The sequence below is a fragment of the Rhyacophila brunnea genome, unplaced genomic scaffold (assembly GCF_057557595.1).
Source record: "Rhyacophila brunnea isolate RB1 unplaced genomic scaffold, BYU_Rbru_1.0 scaffold_22, whole genome shotgun sequence".
NCBI classification, from domain to species: domain Eukaryota; kingdom Metazoa; phylum Arthropoda; class Insecta; order Trichoptera; family Rhyacophilidae; genus Rhyacophila; species Rhyacophila brunnea.
The window spans coordinates 28,047,871-28,062,139 of record NW_028232882.1 but is presented as its reverse complement, the minus strand read 5'-3'; the positions used below and the strand labels follow the sequence as shown (position 1 = coordinate 28,062,139).

Genomic DNA, 14,269 nt, shown 5'->3' with positions numbered 1-14,269 from the left:
TGTATAATGGTTTTGGTTATATTGAAGACAATATTCTTTAAAAATTTCAGGCTGATAATAATCTACTTCTGAAATCTCCCTATAGATGGATACTCATCAACAGTAACAACAGTTCTACCGAACCAATGTATTCAAGCATCGAAAATCAAGAAGATAATAATATATCGAGAGGTATATTTTTTGAGGAAGCAGGACTCTATAATTTGACAGGGGAGGTCGAAAATGTCACGTGGAATTCTGAAAAATACCTAGAAAGGAATATTATTGACAGCAATAAGAAATATATTTTTCCCGATATATTCAATTATTTGGGAATATTTCCAGATAGTGATATCAATGTCATAATTGAATCCATTGATGGCGGGTTTTTAGATTATGTTTCAGGTATGTAACAACTTGATTAGTAGAATGGTCAAATATATGGTTCATCTATTCTAGGTTGGTCATATTGGGTACCCAAGAAAACCATCATATTATATATTTAAAGTGAATTACTGAGGGGGTTAGGAATATAATTGAATATGTTTGTTGAATACTCTGGTATTTTTTGGTCATCAGTGAAACACAAGAGAACATTTTTGATATTAGCTTTATTTGAGTTTATTATACAAAATAATATGTTAATTTGTGACTCTGTTATTGATAGTCCGGAGCCCTGTGACGGGTTGGTTAAGAAAAGGCTGGTTTTCATTTAAAAATAGTTATTTGTCGCACGAGCGATATATATATATATATATATATATATATATAATATAATACATTTATTATATGCGTGTAATTTGGAGATTAATAAAAAAGACGATTAACGTTCTGCTTGTTGATTTTCTTCTGTCCCTTCTTGCAACAAAACCACGTAAAATTTTAATTAAACAATGGGCAAAAGTGAGGTATTTGGTAGTTTTTTAGTCTATAAGTAGTGGTTTTTGTATATTAAAAAAATGAGACTACGTTGTATATTAGTTTACAGATCTTGGTGTGGATCAGATTTGAGAGTGAAAAAGATGGATGGGAAACCCTTGGCAATCCATCGTAAGGACTTAGGAGGTGCTCCATTAAAAGTTTGCTATGTTGTTACTGACAACGATACGATCAACCACCTTTCTGACTACAGGTGAGGTTCCAATGGTTAAGTGAAGTATGGTGGTTGTGACTTATCAGATTATACATACATGTGTACTGGTTTCTAGTACTTTTTTTACATACACCTTTTTAAAATCTTCATTTGTTTTAAAATTATAAGAGGTTTTATAATTTGGTGGAACAACCTATATTCAATGCAAAGAAAAAAGATAAAATAATGGAAATAATATCTGCCAAAGATTTTTGTAGAGGATTGGAAGTTTCTGTGCGTGTAAGTTTGTCAATATTTAATGATTTTGAAGCTAAAAGACAGATTTTAAACAAAAACTTGTTAAGCATACCACGACTCTACCCCACTTAACGGCGGTGCAACAAAAGTGATTTACGCGATTCAGTTCTCAAATTGTGTGACACGAGAGATATTGTAATAGACCAGAAAATCATTTCTCCTCATGAGGACATATTTTGTCCATGGTGTGGTCTGTAGAGGTTTCGTATATCCATACAACCGACATGTTATTATATTTGGTCATTTCTAGACCATAGACAATTAATAACGCAAACGGAAATGTAAACAGTGTCTTTCGGCTTTTCTATAGTGCAGTGCGTCCCGCGTCTCCCACTTTATCAAAACTCCAAATTAACGTAAAACTTTTAACTTAAACTAAAATCAATGTGAAAATCATTTCTTTTGTGATTAATTTTGTCATTTCTTAAGTTATCCAAACTTTATTACTACAATATAAAACCAAGAAAATACCAACTCCAGGTATTATTCATCACTGCCTGAACATACCATGTCACACACACATCAAGCAACCTTCGTCGACTAAACATAACATTGGGGGTAAGAACAACACAACGTTCATCCCCCCGATAGGCCTGGTCTTAGTCTCAACATCACCTTGAATTTACTTCTGGTCAGAGGCGACTTGATAAGCCAGGGACCTATGCTAATTTATTTATATTATGTGGCTGTCATCGGATTCCTGTAACCCAGATCTCAATTATTATATTATTCATTAAATATTCATTTTTCACGTAAAATCAGTCAGTGTCTATATATAATGTGTCATCGTAATGTTATGAGATAGCGGATCTGCAATTTTATAACATTACGAATTAATGTCACTTACTGATTTCATCATAATTTCAAAATATTATTTCATAGTTTATACATATAATATGTATAAATAGCGAGCCGTTTGGACATCTCACTCGATTACAAGTTCCCGTCAAAGACACACGATACCGTACTACCGTTATATTTATTCGATTGCATGGATTATAATACCCATGGCCCCCACATCATAAAACGGGCCCCAGGCTAGACTATTTGGCGGGCTCCCTACCTATCGCTAAGGTTAAAGGCGATGTGACATTATACAAGCATTTCCCAAATTTTTAAAATGATTTTTGTTTTTTTGAAAACATCTAAGTCTAAGTACCTACTTGCATTATGGAGTTGTCGAGTATTGACACACAATAATCAAAAATTGTATCGCATAACCACATATTATGTATTTTAAAATGTTAATATCTTTGAATTAAAATAGCGCCGCATGCGACTTTTTTACTATTAGAGCAAATTTTTAATGTGCGTTTATCTCACTTATCTAGCTCTGTCAGCCTCTCCCTTGTGGGGGCCATGATAATACCATTGTAGTTATTTGAAACAGTAATTAAATTGTCGCCTCCTCCATCATCACGAACAAAAGTACTACGTCATACTGCATATTTTATTTTAGGAATAAAGAAATCGATACAATCACTAAAGTCAACTTTGTCCTGACCAATCATTTGATGGACTTCTTGAACGTCAGTCGAAGTTTCAGTTTCGTCAACTCCTGGGGATATAAAACTGATGATAATGGATGGAGTGGAATGATTGGAGAACTGTACACTCAAAATGCAGACATTGGCGGTGCGTGGTAGTGATTTTTATACATATATATTAGCGCTTGGCCACAATGATGGGCGGGCAGCAGCACGGCAGCGGCGTATACAACTCAAACGTATAACCGTGTGTGATATGCTCAAAAAAAGACACAGTCTACGAACAATTCACAAACGGTTATACGTTTGAGTTGCGCACGTCGCCGCCGCCCGCCGACCACTACGTTCTTCCACTTACAATATTGTATAAGGTGTTTCGTTCTACAGGGACAATGTTGTACGCTAAAAACGATTTGCAGTTGTGTTGGTGTTCTTTGGTAGTATTGACACAGGGTGTGCATAAAGAATTACGGTAAATAATCATATTTTTATAACTTATTGTTTTAATAAAATATGGAATAAAAATGCGTACATTAGAACATAGGTACCTATATATTATTTACTTATATCGATATTTACAATTCAATGAAAACATCGTGTATTATTATTTATTTAGTTGGGATTAGGAATATAAAATGTTTTGGAATTTATGAATTAGCTTATTAGTTATTTAACAGATGAGTTATAAATTTATAGAGAACCAAATAATTAACGACAATTATAATACCGTAAATAGATAATTTCGTTGGCAATGTCATTTAATTATACATACAATCATTAGGACTTCGAAGAACAGTTACAAATGGCATTTTCAACTATAAGTAGGTATAATGCTGTTAAAGTAAAATAAATAATAGGAAGAACATAATTTAATCGTGTATTATTATTTATTTACTTAAGATTGGGAATATACAATTTTTTTTATTTTTAACTACCCTATTTTTAGGACTCGAAAAGGTCCCTTTTTTGTTTCTCTCTTAAAACACGCCAAACCGTTCACCAACTCCTGATGCATTGGCAACTTCTGTCACAACACTACTTTCACTACACATTTCGTTTTTATTTTTTACAATCACTATAGACAATATACACACTGTAGACGATTGCAAAGAATGAGTTTATGGAATGTTTATGACCAGGGACTCTCAGTAACCATTTTCCATCTGTAAGATGGTAAGTTTTCTCTTTTGGCTTGCAGCATTGGTAGTGTGATGTGTTTATGTTTGCTCACGGTGAATGACATACAATTCGATAGGATTTAGATTCACGGGGAAGGTAATTGATAATAGGTACTTCATTTACGGTCGGATCTGAAATACATTTATTTTTATAGTAATTTACACGTTTATATTACGCACATCAATATGGTTCAAACACGTTTATGGAATTGGTTTTTAACTTTTCCACTGCCAGCCAATTTTTTTAGGTAATAAGGACACTAAACTTATAGGCCAGCTATGCTTGGAACAAAATAAATCCCTTAAAAATATGAAATAGGAACAGAATGATAAATATTTGTGATTGTAAATGTTTGTACACAAACAGTTTATTCAGAAGTTATGACGTTTAAAAAAACACACGAGTTAACTCGTGCATGGCCTGAAATTACAAAACCCGAAAAAAAATAAGCACTCTTTTTTTAATTGGCTAGTTATAACACAGTAGAATGGCAGCTACCTACCGTTCTGATCGGGTATACAAGTTTGATAGTCGGAGTCTAGCGCGTGTTGATAAAGGTGCAAATTTCATAAAAAATGAAACCGGCTCTGCTTTTATTTATCAATTATGACTACAATAAAACATTGGTTGACACGTCGTGTTAGATGTGTTATTATGATTAGGGAATCCAATCCCGAGCCAAAATTCTGATCCCGGGATTTCGGGATTACAATTTGACAATCCCGGGATCCCGGGACTGGTCCCGGGATTGGGATTTTTTTCCATTGTTAATATAAAATTTTTATATTTACAAATAACATTGATAAAATCGGTCAAAAATAAATCTAGTATAATTTATACTATTTAAGACATTTATTGTTAATATTGTATACGTTAAATCTTGGAAATACACAAGTTTAATGGAGTAAATAATATTGTAATATAAATAATAATGTGGATTTAATATGAGATTGCTATTTCTGATAGTAAAGACATAATGAATAGATCAGCGAGATTTAAAATAGTAAAGCAAATAATCATGGCGTACTTATGGCCTTTCCGCTTCATAAATCTAATTAGTCAGCCAAATATGAAACTGCCGTAAAACGTATGATATCATGGTGGAATTACTTTGTTAAAAGTGCGAAGCATTGTTTTTTTACCAATCTTTCTCATTTTTAATAATCTATGTGAAAAAATAAAATGAAACGGCAACCTACACATCAAACTTCATTCAAACTCAGTTTATTTCTAATGTAGTTATTTTGTATTAAAAGTATTTTTTCTGTTATATTTTCCATAAAAATTGATAAAAAAATTCAGTATGCTTTTTGCTGGACATCGTCTGTTATTTGGGACTCGAGAGTAAACAAAATAAACACCTTGGAATGATATTCGTAAACGGCGATTTTTATTTGACTTATAATTATACTTTTGGTTATTACATTTTTTTTCAATTTTGCGGAGCCCGAGATGTATGCTGTTTATAATAATTCCAATCTCTAGAAGCATCTGCCGCCAAAACTTCTGCATAAAAATAAGTATATAAATAATCACCCATGTATTGTAAAGTATTCCATCACTGACTATCATTTCTTTTATATAACATATAATTTTTTATTTTTTAAGGTTCCCCACTATTCTTCACTGCAGATCGGATTCCGGTAATAGACTACATAGCTATGCCTTCCGCAACCAGATCGAAGTTTGTCTTTAGGCAACCAAAGTTGTCTTACATGAGCAATGTTTTCGCTTTACCCTTCAGAAGAGACGTTTGGGTATGCTCTGTTGGACTGATCACCATAATTATTATTTCACTTTTCATTTCAACAAAGTGGGAATGGTTTCCGCCTGCATATAAGGTAAGAATAGTTTTTATTTTTTTTTAAATATATTTTTTAGTCTCACTCTTGTGATAATGTAAACTATCGAAAAGCGCCGGCTAAAAGCTCATGCTTTACGACAAGCTTACCTACGCAAACCGGTTTGTATCGGGACGTATCCGGAAATTTGTACCTAAACAGTTCACCCCAGGACACTTATTCGTGCGCCACAGCACGTGAAACACAAGTTCGTGTAATATTTAATCAAATGACGAGTTCTTCGTTGAACATTTCACCGTGGAGTATATTTATATGCATGCTACAACATGTGGCGAATTTCATGAGATGTCTTTACTAGGTTTGGTTAGATTAGGTTAGGGTTATTCTAATTGGAATAGTACTAGTTGTAAACTATCGCTGCATTTTGTAAAATACGTACAAATGTATTTCACGGTGAAATGTTCAACGAAGAACTCGTCATTTGATAGAATGTTATACGAACTCATGTTTCACATACTGCGGCGCACGAATAAGTGTCCCACTATAAACTGCATACGTACAACTTACATGTAACCGTATCGGGAAGCCCGTGTGATATGGACAGGAAAAATGAAGCCCGCGCAAACCGAAAAGCGCTGTAAAAGTCTATACAGCGCAGGCAAGTTGCTGCCGTCTAGCCGACGCAAAAGCCTGATATAGTTCAACCACAAATGGGGTTATTTTTTGATTTTCGTTTTTGGATTCGGCTGTGTCAAGCTCAGTGATTTAAACCTCCCCATATTAATCTCACCCTCATCTCCATGGTAGAAGTGCTATTGTACTTTTTATAATATTGTGAAGATAAATTAAAAAATATTTTTTATGTTTTGCAGAAGGATAACGAAAACGATTCTGAGATTCTTCGTCCATCCTGGAGTGACACCACGCTCATGACGATAGGATCCATGTGCCAGCAAGGAAGCAGTGTTCAGCTTAAAGGTAAACACCGATAATTACCAGTATTTTACAATATAATCAATACTAAAGCACTTACTTTTCCATTCAGTATACTTGCATGTGTTTTGTCACTATCAAATCCAGTGGCGACTCGACGACTTTCTAGGTGGTGGGGCTTAGCCATTAATTATTAAATATACATTATGTACCAAGCTACTTGTAATGATATGATTTTATTAATAGAGAAATGAAAAAAAGGAAAAATGAATAAATAATATAATTATCCGAGTCGTTACTTAATCACATCATCTAAAAAGAGTGCTTACAAATATTAAATTAATTAATAATAATAATTATTACCAAGTTACCATTCTAAAAATAAATTAAATTTAATATACAAAAACCGATAGTCAATAATAACGCAATTTGATAAGCATTTCATGTATGACCTACTAGTTTAAATTGTCGTAATTGGATAAGAGGCTCGTAGCATAATTTTACACCCACGATGGCCGCGCGGGTTGAGCGTTGGACTATCACGCCGTGAGTCTCAGGTTCAAATCCTGGATCTGGCAAGTACACATATTGTTTTTCAATTTGTGTGTGAGTCAGGGTATGGACTTAATAGGTTGAGCAAGTGGCTGACACCCATTTCTCGTAAAAAACAAAATCTGTTAATACAAACCTCTACCCTGTGGGGGCCCATATGATCCTACTAGGATCAGACACGGTCAAAAAAAATCATCATTGGTTAATGCACAGTTGGCGGGATACCAGTGGTTATATGGGTTCAAACCTGTCGAGCATCGTATTTTTTTTTTCAAAATATGTTTTTTTCTAGTGGGTATATATCTGAGGTGTTGTATGTTCAATATATTATGGAATGTTACATTCTCAAAATCTTGTGAATTATTCGTTGAATAAAATAAATAGTTTATTAAATATTTATTATCAAGGGTGAATGTGATGGCACATAATATTAGTCAATATATTTTTTGTGTACAAGTACGTCTGTTTCAGTGGTTATATTATATGGGCTCTTTTGATATTATTTGCCAGGATTTTGTTATGCTTTGGGTACTATTTTATACTAAATTTGTCAGATTTTAAAGATTTTAGTTTAATTTATTAATTATTGTATGATAAGTTTGAACTGTTTAGAAGCCTAACCCGCCACTCCACCAGAGAAAAATGTTTTAGTGTTAAAAATGTGATTCAATGGTTTAATAATATCGATAGGTCCTGTTGGCCGCATCGTCATTCTTCTGTCCTTTATGTCACTGATGTTTCTTTACACAAGTTACTCCGCCAACATCGTTGCTCTTCTTCAGTCTTCATCATCAAGAATAAAAACATTGCAGGACCTTCTAAATTCCCGTTTAAAACTCGCTGCTCATGACACTGTTTTCAACCACTACTATTTCAAGGTAACCTAAGTAATTATTTAGATTTAATTTTTACCTTATCTGTTTCCTGATTAGACATTAATTTATATAAGTTAACTACTAGTTCAACCAGGGCTCGAAATGTACCGGAGCGCCGTTCCGGAAAAAATAATTAGACTATCTGGGCTAGATAAGATGTATTAAAAAATCTAATACATTTGTTTTTATAAAATACTAGCTGATGTACCCGGCTTCGCACAGGGTCGCTTCGTGGTTATATTTATCTTAGATATTTGAAAAATAATAAGAGGTAATTATTTTTTTTATTATTAAAATATCTGTGTAATACAATATGGCAATATGAAAATAATTCTAATAGGAGTAAAGGTCAAACATAAGAACACTAAATTAAAATCGAATCCAAAATATGAAAACGTTATTAATGTTATTAATATGTAGTAAAAAAAAAATCAAAATTGGATGGGACAAACAAACTACAAACTTTGTATGTTATATAATAATAATTTAGAAACCTTCGTAGGTGTGCGCACACAACTGACAAAAGTTTCATCGCAATCGGATGAATGGTATAGGAACGCATACGAATAGTAGAAGAAGATGATTTTCTAATTCAGAAATCTTTGTGGGCATGCGCATGACAACTCACCAAAGTTTCATTGCAATCGGATTAATGGTATAGGAACGCATACGAATAGAAGAAGAAGAAGATGGTTGTACTAATTCAAAAACCTTCGCGGGCGTGCGCACAACAACTGGTCAAAATTTCATCACAATCGGATGAATGGCATAAGAATGCATACAAATAGAAGAAGAAAAAGATGATTGTACTAATTCAGAAACCTTTGCAGGCAAGGGCACAACACTTGATCAAAATGTTATTGCAATCGGATGAATGGTATAGGAACGCATACGAATAGAAGTAGAAGATGATTTTCTAATTCAGAAATCTTCGTGGGGCATACGCACGACAACTCACCAAAGTTTCATTGCAATCGGATGAATGGTGTAGGTAGGCATTCGAATAGAAGAAGAAAATGATGGTTGTACTAATTCAGAAACCTTCGCAGGCGTGCGCACGACAACTCACCAAAGTTTCATTGCAATCGGATCAATGGTATAGGAACGCATACGAATAGAAGAAGAAGAAGATGGTTGTACTAATTCAGAAACCTTTGCGGGCTTGCGCACAACAACTGGTCAAAATTTCATCGCAATTGGATGAATGGTATAAGAACGCATACGAATAGAAGAAGATAGAATAGAAGAAAAAGAAGATGAAAATGGTTGTATCAATTCAGAAACCTTTGCGGGCGTGAACACAACACATAATCAAATTTTCATTGCAATCGGATGAATGGTATAGGAACGCATACGAATAGAAGAAGAAGAAGATGGTTGTACTAATTCAGAACTCTTCGCGGGCGTGCTCACAACAACTGTTCAAAATTTCATCGCATCGGATGAATGGTATAAGAACGCATACAAACAGAAGAAAAAGAAAATCGTTGTAACAATTCAGAAACCTTTGCGGCGTGAGCACAACACTTGATCAAAATTTTATTGCAATCGGATGAATGGTATAGGAACGCATACGAATAGAAGATAGAATAGAAGAAGAAGATGGTTGTACTAATTCAGAAACCTTCGCGGGTGTTGGCACAATTACTGACGAAAACTTTATTGCAATCGGATGAATGGAATAGAAACGCATACGAATAGAAGAAGAAGAATATAGTTGTACTAATTCAAAAACCATTGCGGGTGTTACCACAACAACTGACGAAGGTTTCATCGCAATCGGATGAATGGTATAGGGACCATACGAATAAAAGAAGATAGAATGAAGAAGAAGAAGAAGAAGAAGAAGAAGATGGTTGTACTAATTCAGAAACCTTCGCGGGTGTTGGCACAATTACTGACGAAAATTTTATTGCAATCGGATGAATGGAATAGGAACGCATACGAATAGAAGAATATAGAATAGAAGAAGAAGAAGAAGAAGAAGGTGGTTGTACTAATTCAAAAACCATTGCGGGTGTTACCACAACAACTGACGAAGGTTTCATTGCAGTCGGATGAATGGTATAGGGACCATACGAATAAAAGAAAATATAATAAAGAAGAAGAAGAAGATGATGATTTTTCTAATTCAGAAACCTTCATGGGTGTGCATGCAACCACTCACCAAAATTTCATTGCAATCGGATGAATGGTATAGGAACGCATGCGAGACAGATACACAGACAGACAGACATACAGACAGACAGACATTCATTTTTATATATTAGTATAGCCTATACTCTTCCCGCAAGTGCAAGCAATAAGTTTACAAAGTTTTATCGCAATCGGATGAACGGTATGGCTGCGCATTAAATACGAACAAACAAACACACAAACACACAAATATTATTTTTTATATATTAGATATAATATTTTCAGCAAATATTCAGCGCTTCGGTTCGTAAAATTTTCCACTTCGAGCGCCGTTCGAACAGTTCAACCGCTTAGCTCGGAAAAATCCGAGAATTATTCTACACTTTTATATTATAAAAGTATGAATAACGTTATTTAAAGAACCCTTTAATAAGCTTAATAAACTCATATAGTAGTACAAAAAATAATTTATTTAATCAGTAATAATTACAAAATAAAAAGAACTTATTATATACAAGGTTTTACATTTTCTGTTGAATCATATAAACTTGACTTGACTAGCTTAAACGACCAAAAAAAATTCTTATTGATAGAAATACTGAATAATGGAATGTCATTTCATATTGATTTCCAATATTTTATAATTAGGTGCTAGGACCCCCTAGCAACCAATAATGGTATCGAAATAACTTTTCATACAAAACAGAATTAACTAAAAATGAATTCAATTCTACCTACTTAAAAATGGCTAAAAGTATTAAAAAATGCATTGGCATCGTGTTCTGATATATTCCAAAAGTTTCAAATGTCTAGCTAGTCGGGAATTTAGTTAAAAATCGATTGAAAGATTTGTACCAGACAAACAACCACCGGACAAATAAGAATACGACCTAAGAAAAACGTTAAAAATATGTGATTTTTTTGCCGCCATCTTGGTTTTTCATGGGTTACGGTTAAAAATATTAGGTTTAACATCGAATTAGTATTCAGCACCATAAAATGGATGACTAAATTGAAAGCCAATTCAATCAGACGATAATTAAAAAAATGGCCACCATCTTGGTATGTTATGGGCTTCAATTGCAAAATATCAAGTTTAACTTTGAATTAGTAATAAAAAACATGTCTCAACTTAAAATCAATCAAATCAGATTTTATTCGTCATTTTGGAACATAGGCGTTCTTGGGTAAATTTTAAAGTAAGTACAATATCTTAAAAAAATACTCTACTAATAATAGGATATTCCCTATTTTTCCTGTCAAAGTTTATGCTTTTATACAAAAGTACACAATGATTTACTCATGCTGCCAGATTGTACGCAATCGGTATCTTTATTACTAGATTTTACTAAGATATAATTAAAATTGTAATGTTTTTGAAAATAATCATTCATGCTTTGGAAAGTGATCAAACTCAGCGAGAGAAAAATAATATGTTTAGAGGTAATGATTATGTTGAAGGTAGATGAATGTGTTGTTGCCTGGTTGTTGAGGTGAGGGTGTATTGGTTGATACAAGAATACACTGAATACAATGATAAGAATGATGTCGTGAGATTATAATCGCGAGGTATTTATGTACTGATGAAATCGAAAAGATTAATTATGATAATGCACTGAGAGATTTGATTCAACTGAAATAACAATATACTATGTCGAGTGAAGAACTCGTGACAATAGTAGTACCTACGTTGCGTGACGGACTCGATAAGTGGAGTGTTAATTCATAGATTGTTCTTCTTATTTATATTAATGCAGTACATAATATATTACCATAGATATTGTCGTAATTTTCAATCAAAATAAATACTACTGATCTAGTTATGATTGAGGAAACACTGACAATTATTATTGCTAATGTTTCATTTTATTAAGAAAACCTACACGATCGCTACATATGTTATTCACTAAAATTTGCTTCGCTCGAACATCTATGTTTGGTATAATATTATAGTATATATATAATAATATAATAGAATGTGTACTTTTTATAATTTTCAGACGGCTACTGAACCAATAAGACAAGCTATTTACCGGAAGAAAATTGCACCGCCTGGGACGAAACCTCGGTTCATAACGTTGGAAGAAGGAGTTAAAAGAATAAGAGAGGTCTGATACTACTATTCGTTTGTGAATTTATTTTAAATTTTTAAAAACCAGGGCTTCGAACCGTTATTTTTTTCGTTTCGGTTTTCGTTGCGGTTTAAGGGGGATCCTATATGCCAACAGAGAACCTAGCGGAAAAATACAAAGCTTGCAATTTGAGAATCGAGCTTATTAGGACCGTACCTAAATAAGATTTTATATAAATGAAAAGGATTTCAAGTTATACACATTTATATTTTTTATAAAAATCGGTGTTTTTTAAAATATGTATAAAAAATATTAAAACTATGAATTAGTCAAAAATCTAAGCGATGAAAAATTAAAAACTTAATAAACTAAATTTTAATAATAAATATAACCATACAAATAATGTAATAATAACGTAACCTATGTACCAAATATGTAAAAAATTCACATTTTTTTTACAATTGTAAGTTTATCTTTGACTTAAAAAAAATCTATTTAATGTTTTCGGATACATATTTATTAATTAATACAGTTGAAATTGTAAATTATCAAAAAAATCTCCAATTGCAAGTTTCGTATTTTTCCGCTAGGTTCTCTGTTGGCATATAGCATTCCCTTTAAGGCGATGCCTCTACCTACCAGAGGCAGGTAGAGGCATCGCCTTAAAGGGAATGCTATATGCCAACAGAGAACCTAGCGGAAGAATACGAAGCTTGCATTTTGAGATTTTATTTTGAACATTTACAATTTAAACTGTATGTATCTGAAAACATTAATAATACAATTTAATTCTTATAAAAGCAATCTACCTAACTACCTACCGATGTAAAAAAACATTTCGTTTTAGGGATTGTTTGCATTTCACATGGAGATAGGTGTGGGCTACAAAGTGGTGGGCGAGCTGTTTCGGGAAGAAGAAAAATGTGGTTTACAGGAGATACAATATTTACAAGTAGTAGACCCCTGGCTGGCGGTCCAAAAGAATTCCTCGTACAAGGAAATGTTTAAAATTGGGTAAACATGGTAGAATTTTCATATATTCATATCATTATTATCATCAGCAGGGATCGATCCACTGCTGAATAAAGACTTCACAATAGCTCCCTCCCATGGCCCCCACAAGGGTGAGGGCCGATAGGGCTCTAGACTGGTGGCCCGGGTTTAGAGGGGGCTGGCATCAGGTCGTCCAGTTAAGTGAGATAAGCACACCAGAAATTTTCCCTAATAAAAAAGTCGCCTGTGACGTTATTATACTTTATGAATATGTGGCTGTGCGATGCAAATTGATGTGACATGATATTATGTTGATTGATATAATTACATGATAATACGCGTGCCATTATTTATTTTTTAAAAATTATTACTAATTTCTAATATTTTCTAACTAATAAAATGGCTATTTATCCAATATGGCGAAGAGTCGCATATTACTTGGCTACTACAAATATGAATCGCGATTAGTGCTATATCATATGTTTTGAAGTGGCAACAACTCAATAATTCAAGTGGATTTATTTAAAAATATAGAAAATCGTAAAAATATACGAAATACCGTTTGTTTTATCTCGCGGAATCCTGGGGTTCAGCGGAATACTATTTGGGAAAAATTACTGTAGAGCAGTGGTGCCGAACCTATCTCGAGCAAATTACTAATTTAAAATTTTAGGCGAGCCACACATAGGACGATGATTTTTTTTTTTGAAAAAATCAGCACAATAGAGTACTGATAAAAGAAAACACAATAATAAGACAGCCATCGTCAAAGGGTTTTTTGTGCATTGCAAGTAGGATGTGCAATCTTAAATGAACCAATTGTAGCAGCTCTTAATTTAGTTACGGACTTAGTAAATATATATTGTTGGGC

General features: G+C 33.3%; 1 protein-coding gene across 1 annotated transcript; it reads left to right on the top strand.

The window, feature by feature from the left end:
* The first annotated feature begins 1,016 nt into the window (after positions 1–1,016).
* On the top strand, positions 1,017–13,423 carry LOC147070293 (ionotropic receptor 84a-like). The gene is made up of 7 exons (XM_085949315.1): positions 1,017–1,111; positions 2,829–3,004; positions 5,644–5,876; positions 6,710–6,815; positions 8,013–8,200; positions 12,334–12,441; positions 13,253–13,423. Exons 2-7 carry the CDS (start codon positions 2,884–2,886, stop codon positions 13,421–13,423), a joined length of 927 nt encoding a protein of 308 aa, XP_085805441.1. The 5' UTR covers positions 1,017–1,111; positions 2,829–2,883.
* The last annotated feature ends 846 nt before the right edge of the window (positions 13,424–14,269 follow it).

Excerpts from the sequence above, each read along its gene's own strand:
- LOC147070293 (XM_085949315.1), top strand. The coding sequence starts at position 2,884 with ATGGACTTCTTGAACGTCAGTCGAAGTTTCAGTTTCGTCAACTCCTGG. Across the intron at positions 8,201-12,333 it reads TCAACCACTACTATTTCAAG|ACGGCTACTGAACCAATAAG; the intron begins GTAACCTAAGTA and ends TATAATTTTCAG. Across the intron at positions 12,442-13,252 it reads GAGTTAAAAGAATAAGAGAG|GGATTGTTTGCATTTCACAT; the intron begins GTCTGATACTAC and ends ATTTCGTTTTAG.